Genomic DNA, 12,899 nt, shown 5'->3' on the forward strand with positions numbered 1-12,899 from the left:
GTTAATGATAAACAAATAAAGGAAGGGGTGGCTAATAATACCAAGGCTTGTTAAGGAGAAAATATAACTGTATACTTTATATTTTCAGCAAAGAATTCATAGAGGGGTCATACTACACATTGTTATGTATATCCTATTCATGGTAAGTCAGACATACTTGATAAAACTCTAATTTAAGATGTTAATTTATTATCAGCCTCAGGATGCAAAGGCAGGACCATCAAAAGATCAAGACTAGGGATACATAGTAAGTTCCAAGAGAGACTAAGCTCCATAACTGACTGTCAGAACTACATTCTGTTTGGTCTCAACCTGAGAAAGACAAACAAATAGACAAACATGTTAATTAATTTTATTTATTTACTTATATATTGTCAGTTGTAGGGCTTGAATTCTGGGCCCAGAGACTGTCCCTGAGCTCTTCAGCTCAAGGCTAGCACTCTACTACTTGAGCCACAGCACCACTTCCGGTTTTCTGGTGGTTAATTGGAGATAGGAAAGTCTCGGGGACTTTCCTGCCCAGACTGGCTTTGAACTGTGATCCTCATATCTCAGCCTCCCGAGTTGCTAGGATTAGGTAGGCATGAGTCACTGGCACTCAGCTGTTAATTTATTTTTATGAGCTAGTATTATCATAGATGGTGGGGGAACTAGTTATTTTACAACTTTCTTATCATGCACATGTAAATTGCAATTAGTCAAAAATCCTATTTTCTCCTCAGCAGGCAATAGTTCTTAGAGTCATAGGGAAATACAACAGAAAGGTCATGTGGAAGGACACTGCTGTGTAACACATGGTACCTTCAAAGCCTAAAAACCGTCCTTTTTGTTATTTTGTTGTTGTTGTTGTTGATTGTGGGGCTTGAGCTCTGAGCCTGGGCTCTGTCCCTGAGCTCTTCAGTTCAAGGTTAGCATTCTACCACTTGAGCCACAGCTGCACTTCCTAAAGCCATCCTTTCCATCAAAAGGTACCTGGTCACATTACTTGCTTTGGGTAATAGATTATTAATTCTTAATTTTTTCCAGTCATGGGGCTTGAACTCATAGCGCGCTACCACCTTCCATCACAACACCACTTCAGGTTTTCTGGTGGTTCATTGGAGATAAGAGTCTCATGGACTTTCCTGCCTGGTCTGGCTTTGAACTGTGATCCTCAGATCTCAGCCTCCTGAGTAGCTAAGGTTACAAGCATAAACCACCAGTGCTTGGCTAAGATTACTAATTTTATTAATGTGTACCCTTGGTTTTTAAAACTCAGAGTAGTCTCTACACAACAACAAATAATATTGTGCTCAACCAAGAAAATCACGTCACTGAGTTCATCTAGGCGTATAGAAAGAGTTGGGAAATAAGTGAGTCACTATGCTATGCCTGACAAGTTTGGAAATGGGTTGGGCTTTTCCTTTCAGCAACACCTCAGAGCATCCAGAAGACCTTGCTAACCACACTAGATCTCTCGCTATGTCTCAGCACCAAGAACAACATAACAATAATATATATGTATCTATATATGTATACATACAAAAGAATAGATATGTATCCACATAAGTTATTATCATAGATATGCATCCGATTTATTGTATTTACTCATTTCTAGTATAGAAAATATGTCTCTAGGTAGAACAATTCAATCAATTAACATAGACTGACTTGGTAAAGAAAGTAGGCTAAGTTTTTTGTTTTTTGGTTTGTTTTTTTTGGTTGGTTGTGGGGCTTGAACTCTGGGCCTGGGCACTGTCCCTGGGCTCTTCAGCTCAATGCTAGCACTCTACCCTTTGACCCACAGCACCACTTCCGGCTTTCTGGTGGTTAATTGGAGATAAGAGTCTCATGGCCTTTCCTGCCCAGGCTGGCTTTGAACCACAATCCTCAGATCTCAACCTCCTGAGTAGCTAGGATTACAGGTGTGAGCCACCAGGGCCTGGCTAGCCTAAGTTTTTAAATGTGTAATGTGTGTGTCAATACACACACACACACACACACACACACACAGCCTGTATGATCCACAGTTATTTCAATACTGGAGCTAAAAGTTACATTTTCTCTTCCTTATTATCAATGAAGAAGGCTTTTAGACATTTTTTTTTTCCCGTGTTGGGGATCAAATTCAGGACCTAGATGAAACTCCAGGCCTCATGCAGACCAGGCAAGTGCTCTACCACTGAGCTAGTCTCAGGTGATCCTTGGACTTGTTAAGCAAACTAAAATCTAAACTGAGGAATAGAAAAAGGATAGGAACAATAAGACAAACTGATTTGGTTTGAAATTAGATCCAGCTATTCCTCAGAAGATGACTTGTTTCAGCTTTAGAAGGTACTTCAGAGGTATTTGGTCAAACTCGAAAGTACTAAAAACCACAACACAGTTTTCTTAATTACTGGCAAAAACATCTTCATGTAGTAAACATTCATTGAGCATCTACAGTAATATAAAAGGGAATCCAAGTGACTGTACTTAAATGCTTCCTCTATACCTTGCTGGGAGATTTCATAGGCATACTTTTTCCCTAAATTGTATCATCTTAACAATGGAAGTAATAATTTATCTTATAAGCTGTTTCAGATGTATTAAATTATATATACATATGTGTTAAATTAAGTCATATATACATAGTTCTTAATGAAGCAGTAAACACCAGCTTAAAAAAATCATTTATAAGACCTTAACACGTGTCTCATGGCTTTGCATTCACGACTGTCTAGAATGCCTGGTAAATGTGAAGCCCTGAATTCAAACAAAAATAAAAAAGGAAGAAAGAAGATTCTCTAAAATGATTTTCTAAGAAAAGGTGAAGAAAGAAAGACAGAATTTTGGACTATCATCTTGGATAATATGTAGCCCTCCATCTGTAAGGTGTGCACAGTCCTTTTTCCTAACCTTCCCATTTATCGAACACTTCTCTTCAGAACTCTCTGTCATTCAAGTTCACATTAATCCACTTCTTACGTAGGAAGCATTTGTTTCATTGATTTTCACAGTTCTGAACAGGAGACTACCCTGTCCAGAGCAGCAATGAGTGTTTGTGAACTGGCAAACAGAGGAGATAGTGATGCAACCACAGCTGGCAGCCTGGCTCTCTCCTAATCACGTCTGTGAACCAGAAGGCACTGAGGTCATATGTTCTGCTCAAGGAGAAATGCCTCATAAGCAGGTGTCAGAGAGGGAAGAAATTCAGCCAAAGTCAGATAGACCTGTCACAAAACCATGCCAGGAAACTCTAAGCAGTTATTTCATCGAGGGGTAAGATAATTACTGACAGTGAGTGGTAAAGTTGGTTATTCTCACGGAGGCAGTAATAAGCACCCTGTCTCATCAAAGTTGTGTTCAAGGATAGACAGGGACACATATTCCCCTCCAACAACAGTGAATGAAAACTGAGATCTCAGCAGTCCCACTTCAGAATGTAACTGAAAGTGTTGAAATCAGTCAATTTCCCATGTTTACTGCAGCATTATTCACACTAGCCAAACTATAGAAACTATTAAAGTGCCTGTAATAAATGAATGGGTTTTAAAATGTCATATATATGTATATGTGTGTGTGTGTGTGTACACACACACATATAATGGAAGTTGTTTCAAACTTTACAAAAGAGGAAATTCTGTCATTTGCGAAAACATAGGTGAGACCTAGATTGAAAAAGCCAGTTATACAAAGATGTATTGCACTGGAGGTGACACATGGCTATAACCCCAACCACAAGGGAGTCAGACAGGAGGATTCACATTTGAGGTCAGTTGGGCAAAAGTTAGTGTGAGCTGGGTGCTGCTGGCTCACACCTGTCATCCTAACTACTCAGGAGGCTGAGATCTGATGATCATTGTTGGAAGCCAGCCTGGGCAGGAAAGCCCATGAGACTCATCTCCAATAAACTACTCAGAAAAAGCTGGAAGTGGTGCTGTGGCTCAAGTGGTAGAGGGCTAACCTTGAGCACAAAGAGGCTCAGGGACAGCATCAGGGCTCTGAGTTCAAGCCCAAGGACTGTTTGTTGTTTTTTTTAAGTTAGTGTGAGACCCTATCTGAAAAACAAAGTAAAAGCAAACTAAAAAGCAAAAGGATGTGGCTCAGTGGTAACTAGTAGAGTGCTTTTCTAGTACCACAAAAACAAAACAAAGATCTCATTTATATCTAGAATCTTAAAAATTCAAACTCATAGAAGTAAGAAATAGAATGGTGGTTGTGAGAGGATGTGGCGTGGGATGAGTAGGGAAAGAGGAGAAGCTGGTTAAAGGGTAGAATTCCAGTTAGATGTGAGGAACAAATTATGGAAATCCTTAATACAGCATGATGACGATGGTTAATACTGTCTGTCTATAAAGAGTGAAAAGCTTAGCTATTTAAGTGTTCTCACCACACATACACACAAAAAATGGATAGGTTAATTATCCTAATCTGATCACTCCACATTGTATGTATGTATGGAAACATCACATTGCACTCCACAAATACACACACTTATATTTGTTGACTTAAAAAAATTAAAGAAAGGCTAGGAATACAGCCTAGTGGCAAGAGTGCTTGCCTCGTATACATGAAGCCCTGGGTTCAATTCCCTAGCACCACATATATAGAAAACGGCCAGAAGTGGCGCTGTTCCTCAAGAAACCAGGGACAGTGCTCAGGCCCTGAGTCCAATGCCCAGGACTGGGAAAAAAAAAATAATAAAGAAAGAAAATAAAATAGGTGAGACGCTTTATCCTACTTTTAAAGAGGAGACAGAAAAAGGAAAGGAAATCTGTTCCATAGCTTCCTTGGCTGAAAACTATAATTTCTTTATGCTTAGTAGTGAGTTGATTTCTCAATATCAGTGTCCCTCAAATTTGAATGCACAGTAGAATGACCTAGTGAGCTCTCAAAATATAGTGAAAGCTACGTACGGTGCCATGCACCTGTAGTTACCAGCTATACTGAAGGCTGAGGCAGGAGTATCTCTTGAGCCCAGGAGTTTGAGGCTAGATTGGCTAACATGGCAAGACTCTGGCTTCACATATATTTTGGCCCTACTTCAAACTGGATGATGAGGACTGGGCAAAGAATCTTTTCCATTATCATTTACTGTTTTATTTTTTTATACCTTTATTAAAGTATAATTAGCTGACAATAAACTGTACACATTTAAAGCCTACAATCTGAGGATTTTTTTTTTTATGTAACAACACATTTGTGCAAGCATCACTTCAGTCAAGGTAACAAATATTTCCGCTGGGCACTTTGACTCATACCTATAATCCTAGGGGCTCCAGAGGCAGAGATCAGGAGGCTCTTGGTTTGAAGCCAGCCCAGTGCCCAGCTGTCATCCACATTTTTCAAATGCGAAACCTATAGAAATAAAGAGATTGCAAGCTGAGAGCCCGTGGCTGATGCCTGTAATACCAGCTACTCACGAGGCTGGGATGTGAGGATCACAGTTCAAAGCAGGCCTGGGCAGGGAAGTTTGTAAGACTTAGCTCTAACCAGCAAAAAGCGAGAAGGGGAGATGGAATAGATGTGGCTAAAGTGGTAGTGCCTGGCGCGAGAAAACAGCAAGGCTCTGAGTTCTAACTCCAGTGCCAGCATGTGAGAGAGAGAGAGAGAGAGAGAGAGAGAGAGAGAGAGAGAGAGAGAGAGAGAGAGAGAGAGAGAGACTGCACAAGGGACTGGTATGTGACAGTGACAAGCAAAGATTTCCAACCAAAGGGAATGGAAATGTGGACATGAAAACCAGAGACCTTCAGACAGCCCTAGACCTACTTTAGAGACTCACTAAGATCCACAAGAGCAAGTATTCCCTATTGAAAGCTGAAGTCAGGGCTGGGAATATGGCCTAGTGGCAAGAGTGCTTGCCTTGTACACATGAAGCCCTCGGTTCGATTCCTTAGCACCACATATATAGAAAACGGCCAGAAGTGGTGTTGTGGCTCAAGTGGTAGAGTGCTAGCCTTGAGCAAAAAGAAGCCAGGGACAGTGCTCAGTGCCCTGAGTTCAAGACCCAGGACTGGCCAAAAAAAAAAAAAGAAAGATGAAGTCAAGTATCCTGTCACAGCCATTGTACAAAGAACAAACGTGGCTGGTCCCGGACAGCCAGAAAGTGTGAAAGAGTCCAGGATCCATAGGCAAGATACCTGTGTCTAACTTCACTGTACCCCTAAGACTCCCACCAAACCACATTTATTTGCACTTCAGTGTTTCACACACCTTTCAAATTCATGTCCCAAAGTATCTTGTTTTCAGCACCCACTGCCCATCGCTTTTCCTGTGGCGCTCATCTCAGTAAGCACCTAGGAGGCACCTGGAGGTGCCACTTGACAAAAATCTTCTACAAATCTTCTACCACACTATCTCAGACCAGGCCTGGATTGTCTCCTTTTCTTTTCCCGCCCTCTTTCCTCCCCTCCCTCCCTTCTTCCTTCCTTCTCTTTTTCTTTTGTAGTTCATTGGAGCTACGAGTCTCAACAGACTTTCCCATCCAGGCTGGCTCTGAACCGCAATCCTCAGATGCAGACAGGATCCCCTGTAGCTAGGATTACAGGCTGATCCACCAGCACACGGCCTGGGTTGTGTCTGTAGTTGTCTTAACAGGTCTCCCAGCTTCTACTTCTTGCCTTGTTTCAATCCATTTGCCACCCTGCCAACCACAGAAATTCTATGTCACAGGGTCTATTTATTTTTCATTTGCCCTCCACCACCCACCGGATGTCCCAAGCAGTCCCAATCAATCTATTTGTGTGATTCGGCCTCTGCCCTCTTCTCACACATCATCTTCTCAGCGCTCAGTTTCAGCCACACTCAAGTCTTGTGTTCCTCCAATGCCACCGTTGGCCTTGACCAGAAATGCTTTGGTTTTCCTGGAAGTGCCCGCCACCCTCCTCCTCCCCCCCCTTCCTCTGCCCTTTGCCTGGCTAAAATTAACCTGCCCTTCTAGACTCAGCTCAGGCTGACATTTTCCCTGGCATCCCCTTGGATCGTTAGTTCCCCAGCATTTTTTTTTTTTTTTTGTGAACACAAGGGCCACCATTCACCCAGAACAGGGTTTTTTTTTTTTTGCTCATGCATCCGGCGTCCCTTCTCTAGGAGATGCGGGATGGCAAGGAAACCAAGCGTATTCAGTATTCCGTATTAAACATACATCCGAAAAAACGATCCGAGGACCTACCACGAGGTGCCCAGCGCCACTTCCAAACAGCACCGCGCAGCGCCGCAAACCAACGCACGCCTAAGCCGGGGGCTAAGGGGACGCACGAGAGAATGCACGGGAGAATGATGCCCCGGCGTTGCCGGGGAAACCAGCCCAAGGGCCAGAAAGGACCCCAAAAGAAGCACCACCCCCCCCCCCCCCACACACACACCGCGTCTAAAAGCCCGGGTGAGGGGCGGGTGAGGATTGGGTTCCCGGCGGGATGGAGTGGCCCGGGGCGCGGCTGTCCGGATGGGAAACTGAGACCAGAAACTTGGAGAGGGGGCGGGGGGAGGGGTTGGAGCTAAAGTTAAAGTGCCCCGGGGCGGTGGGGTGAGGTGAGGTGGGGTGGGGTGGGGTGGGGTGTGGATGGCGGGGGGGCGAGGGGGCGCCGGGCGGGCGTGCGGGCGGGCGGGCGCGCACCGGGCGCGCGGCGGGGCCGGGATTCCGCGCCCCACGCGGGGGTTTCCGCGTCTCCCGGGCGGAGCCGGAAGAGGAAGTCAACGCTGCCCCGGCCGCTCGGTCTCCTCGTCCCGGCCTCCCGCTCCCGACCTCCGCGTCCCAGCCCGTGCCGGCCGGCCCCGAGCCCTCCTCCGGCCCCCCCCGCCGCCTCCCCGCCGCCTCCCGCCGGGCCCTGCCGCGCCTCGGGCGCCGCCTTGCCCCATGGGGCGACCGCCGCGGCCGCCCGCGTCCCCCGCCGCCCTGCTGTGGGGCTTCCTGCTGCTACCGTTGGTAAGGGGGGGGGCGGGGCCGGCGGGGGGGAGGGGGGTGTCCCTCCTCTTCTCCCCCCTCCCCCTCCTTCCTTCCCCTCCCCCTCCCTCTCCCTTTCCCTCGGTCCCTCTCCCTCCCGCTGCGCCCCTCCCCCCTGCCCCTCGGACCCCTCCCTCTATTCCCCCCTCTCTCTCTCCCCCCCCCCTCCCCTGACCCTCCCCCTCCTCTCCTCTCCGCTCCCTCCCCTCTTCTGTCCTGGCTTTCTCCCCTCCAGTCCCCATCACATTTCTACTTGTCTCCTTCCAGTTCTTTCCAACCAACCTCCCCCCCCTCCTCCCCCCCTTCCCACACCCCTGCCCAGCCGCCCCCCACCTCCCCCGCCCTGCCTGGACCTCAGCTCTAATGTCTCCCTCCTCCCCCCCCCCCCCCCCCCCCGTGTGTGGCCTTGAAGTGACATCCGCCTCACCTAACCCGGATGGCCTCCAAGCTCAGTGCATTAACACACAGTCTATACCTGTACACGTGCGTGTGGAATTCCACGCCTCCCCTGTGTATCTCTCCTAGAGCTAGGTAGATGTACCTTCCCTATAGAGCAATATGGAATCTCTCTCTCTTTATAGATAGATTTAAAAAAAAAATTCCCATCCTATAATGTGCCTTGTGACTCCCCATTGTGAAGGTTTTGTGTTTGTTAGAGTAATGATTTAAAAGAACTTAAAAAAAAAGAAGACATACTATACTGCCTTTAGAGGACTTTAGTTCTCTGTCTGGTTTAAGGAGTCCAGGAGGGTTGGTGAAGGAAAAGGAGCCAATGTGTGCTCCCAGGTTTGTTCTCATAATTTCAGGGGGGGAAAAAAAAGATAATGCTTTAAAACTCATCTTCAAGTAATTTGAGCTTCCCTGAGTGATGGAGCGTGAACAAGACTCCAGACCTCCGCGTTTCAGTTTTGGTGTCTATTGCCTTTCACTTTCACATTGCGTTACAGGTAGGGAATTTGTAGTGTTAGTTACACAAAAGTGGCCCCAATCCTGGGGCTTGAACTCAGGGCCTGGGCACTGTCCCTGGGCTTCTTTTACTTAATGGTAGCACTCTACCACTGGAGCCAAGGCACTACTTCTGGCCTTTTTTGTGTATATGGTGCTGAGGAATCAAACCCAGGGCCTCATGCTTGCTAGGCAAGCGCTCTACCACTAAGCCACATTCCCAGTCTCCTTTCCCTTTTTTGAGGAATGGGGATAAATCTGTTTTTCTTTTCCTCATTTGGACTGCTCTCTCCTCCTTCCTGCTTCCTGACTACCTGGTTCTTTCCTCTAACACTGTTTGAAGTCTTCTTCCATTGTCTCCCCAAATCCCTTCTTAGTCCTCTTCCCCAATCTTAGAGTTCCAAGTAGCCACATTAATTCATTTGAATTAATGACACCAACTCAGTCAGTTCATTTCTCTTTCTCTAGGCTCTTAAGGCTGGCACTACTTCTCCTTAGTCATATAATAACAGGCTTAACATTTCCATCTAGAAGCAGCACGTAATTTTCAGAAACCACTGCCACATCTTTGTAGAAACAGCAGCTGATTTAATGTTGCAAAGGTTAAAGGTCATTTAAAAACCTAACCTCATCTTGTCATCTTTATGCCAGAGTGAACTCAGTACAGCTACAGGACATCTATCTGGCTGCTGTAATAATTTTTAAATCCATTAAAAATTTAGGTCTACAAATAAGAAGAGTGCTTGGCAGGTAGTTAATTGTGTCTCAGCCTTATCATAATTCCATTTCATGATTTTCCCTTCCCAAACCATTTGTTAGATAGATGTTCAGTTCACAGCGTGAAAATAGGAGTATTAAATTCCTCCTATTTATAGATCCCACATAGCTATGGTGACAGACATGAACCACCACACCAAGTTTTCTGTTAAGATGAGACCTCACATACTTTTTTTTGTCTGAGCTGACCTGAAACTACAATCCTCCCCATCTCAGCTTCTTGCATAGCTGGGGTTAGTACAAGCCTCCATTGGTTGCGGCATATTAATTGAGATAGGGTCTTGTGAACTTTTTGCCCAGGCTTGCCTCCAGTCCAGATCTTCCCAATCTCTGCCTCCCACGTAGATTGCATTCAAGTGTGATCTATCGCCTAGCCCTGAGGATTATTTTCAAGTTTAACATCTAAGAGTATTTAATATTACCGCAGGACTTAGGGGACTTCAGACTTTGCGCATTCGAATTGATGCTGGGAAGAGGGAAGACTTTTGAAGCTATAGAGATGGACTTAACGTACTTCATGTGCAAACAAGAATAGGAATAAGGGGGCAAGGGTGTACTGTAGAAGAGTAAATTGTGTCTTCCAAAGTTCCTGTGTTGAAACCCCAAACCTCGATGGTTATCTTTGTAGAAATGGGGACCTTACGAGATAGCCAGGTTTATTTAGAGGGAGGGTGGAATTGTCATGCTAGGAATGTTATCCTCGTAAGAAGAAACATCAGGTTTAGTCCCTTTTGCTCTTCCGTGTAAGGACACTATGAGGGGGTAGCTAGTCTAAGGTATTTTGTTAGCGCAGCCTGAGCTAGGACACGCTGGTTCTTTTTTTTTTTTTTGGCCAGTCCTGGGGCTTGGACTCAGGGCCTGAGCACTGTCCCTGGCTTCTTCTTGCTCAAGGCTAGCACTCTGCCACTTGAGCCACAGCGCCACTTCTGGCCATTTTCTGAATATGTGGTGCTGGGGAATCGAACCCAGGGCCTCATGTATACGAGGCAAGCACTCTTGCCACTAGGCCATATCCCCAGCCAACACGCTGGTTCTGTCATATTTCTCTGTCTTTAGTTTGGTGGCGAGGGGGGTGTGGGGGTGTGGTTGGTTGTTGTTTTTTGTTTTACTTTGCTTTGAAGTAAGAGTCTTACTATATAGTACAATTTGCTTTGAATTTACTATATGGCCTGGGCTGGCCTCAAATTTGAGATCCTTCTTATCTCAGCCTCCCAAAGGCTTTTGCTGCTGGGGATTACAGACCTTGCTTATCTGTCACCGTCCATGTGTAACTTTCCGTTTCTTTTACTCTCTGAGCTGTCTAAAATTTTCTGAATTACGTTGTGTGTGCTCTTAAGTCACTATATGTCTTCTTTCCAAGTGCAACACCTCCACAAAAATGTCCTTCGAAACTCAAAATAATCCTAAAAAGGTCGAGAACGATTGTAACGTGTCACAGATTATTATATAGGACCCTAAATATAAAACTAAAGCCCAAGTTTTGGATGTTTTTACCTTCAAACCAGGCACTTTTTCTGAGTCAAAAATAGAAGATAGGGGCTGGGAATACGGCCTAGTGGCAAGAGTGCTTGGCTCGTATACATGAAGCCCTGGGTTCGATTCCTCAGCACCACATATACAGAAAATGGCCAGAAGTGGTGTTGTGGCTCAGGTGGCAGAGTGCTAGCCTTGAGCAAAGAGAAGCCAGGGACAGTGCTCAGGTCCTGAGTTCACGGCCTAGGACTGGCCAAAAAAAAAATAGAAGATAATTTTATGACTTTGTGAACACAAATAAGATAAGTTTGTCAATCTTATTTATAAAAAAATAAAGGTTTAAAGAAGAGTCATATCGGGCTGGGGATATAGCCTAGTGGCAAGAGTGCCTGCCTCGGATACACGAGGCCCTAGGTTTGATTCCCCAGCACCACATATACAGAAAACGGCCAGAAGCGGCGCTGTGGCTCAAGTGGCAGAGTGCTAGCCTTGAGCGGGAAGAAGCCAGGGACAGTGCTCAGGCCCTGAGTCCAAGGCCCAGGACTGGCCAAAAAAAAAAAAAAGAAGAGTCATGTCTAGGGCTGGGAATACGGCCTAGTGGTAAAGTGCTCGCCTCGTAGACATGAAGCCCTGGGTTCAAATCCTCAGCACCACGTACATAGAAAAAAGCCGGAAGTGGCGCTGTGGCTCAAGTGGTAGAGTGCTAGCCTTGAGCAAAAAAGAAGCCAGGGACAATGCTCAGGCCCTGAGTTCAGGCCCCAGGACTGGCAAAAAACAAAACCAACAAAAAACAGAGTCATGTCTATGTTTGATTTTTGTTGTTGTTGTTTATAAATCTTAGATGTTTGTGAAAAACTAGGCCATAAAGTCTTCAGATATTAAAGTTAAAAAAAATTGTATTTGATTGGTGTTCACCCAGAATTTGCCAAGCTTTAACATGCTGCCATGCCCTGTGGTTGTAAATCAACTCAGATTTGTGCATTTATACTACTTGCCTGGCCATGGAGCTATTTGAGTTAGTGCATTCTACTGTGAATCATCAATTGTGTCAAACTTGAGTTCTGTCTATAAGCAGTAAAGGTAACCTAGTGAAAATCAGGAAAGGAGGCTTGATCTAGGCGGTAATTAGAATATAAACTCTGCAAAGAATGGAGGAGGAGCCTTGCTTGCTTCATTCCCTGCTGGCTGTATCCCCAAGCATCTCATAGGCTGCAAAGTAGTGACCCTGACTTCCCATGGCCCACAGACTATACTGATGCCCTCTGCGTTTCTAATGGACACCTTAGTTCCCATTCAGCAGCTATGCGAATAGCAAATTGTGCTTAACCTCTGCAGATCTATGTCTGGTCACTTTCAGTGCATTATTTCTGTAAACCTGGAATACTAAAAGAAGGACCAAAAACAATGTAGATTGTCTATCGATTATTAGAGAGGAAAGAGTGAGGGATCAGGATGGTATTTGTGCCTGAGTTTGGAATGTGTCTTTCAGACACAATTTCTACTCTTCGTTTTCCTCCGCAGGCCCTTTTCAATTCCTATGTTACTTTTGACTTAAAACCGAGGATTGTGTAAAAGAAAAAAATACTTTTTTTAAAAAAAGTTACCTCCTGCATTGCTCTGATGAAAAGGTAATCTGCAGATGGCTGCTGCTCACTTGTATTTACCCATGGTCACATTGCCACTTTATATCTTGTTCTGCAGAGTATTGACATCTGACAGGAAAGGGTTTGATTGGCACTCAGTAGAAGCGGTGGTGACGCCAAGAACCAGCCACACGCCTATCGTAGAGTTGGGTTTTTTA

The 12,899-nt window shown here is 45.2% G+C and overlaps 1 protein-coding gene across 3 annotated transcripts in view; it reads left to right on the forward strand.

Moving 5' to 3' along the window:
* The window catches only part of Sppl2a (signal peptide peptidase like 2A), an 88,518-nt gene that overhangs the window by 41,722 nt on the left and 33,897 nt on the right, over positions 1 to 12,899 (forward strand). The window contains exon 1 of one of the 3 annotated variants that reach the window (XM_048332434.1): positions 7,602 to 7,885. The exons of the other annotated variants lie outside the window; for them this stretch is intronic. Within the exon in view, the coding sequence (XP_048188391.1) occupies positions 7,817 to 7,885 (69 nt within the window). The 5' untranslated portion in view covers positions 7,602 to 7,816. Of the gene's footprint in view, positions 1 to 7,601; positions 7,886 to 12,899 lie in introns of those variants that run through there. 3 annotated transcript variants of the gene reach the window in all.

The sequence above is a fragment of the Perognathus longimembris genome, chromosome 23, assembly GCF_023159225.1.
Source record: "Perognathus longimembris pacificus isolate PPM17 chromosome 23, ASM2315922v1, whole genome shotgun sequence".
NCBI lineage: Eukaryota > Metazoa > Chordata > Mammalia > Rodentia > Heteromyidae > Perognathus > Perognathus longimembris.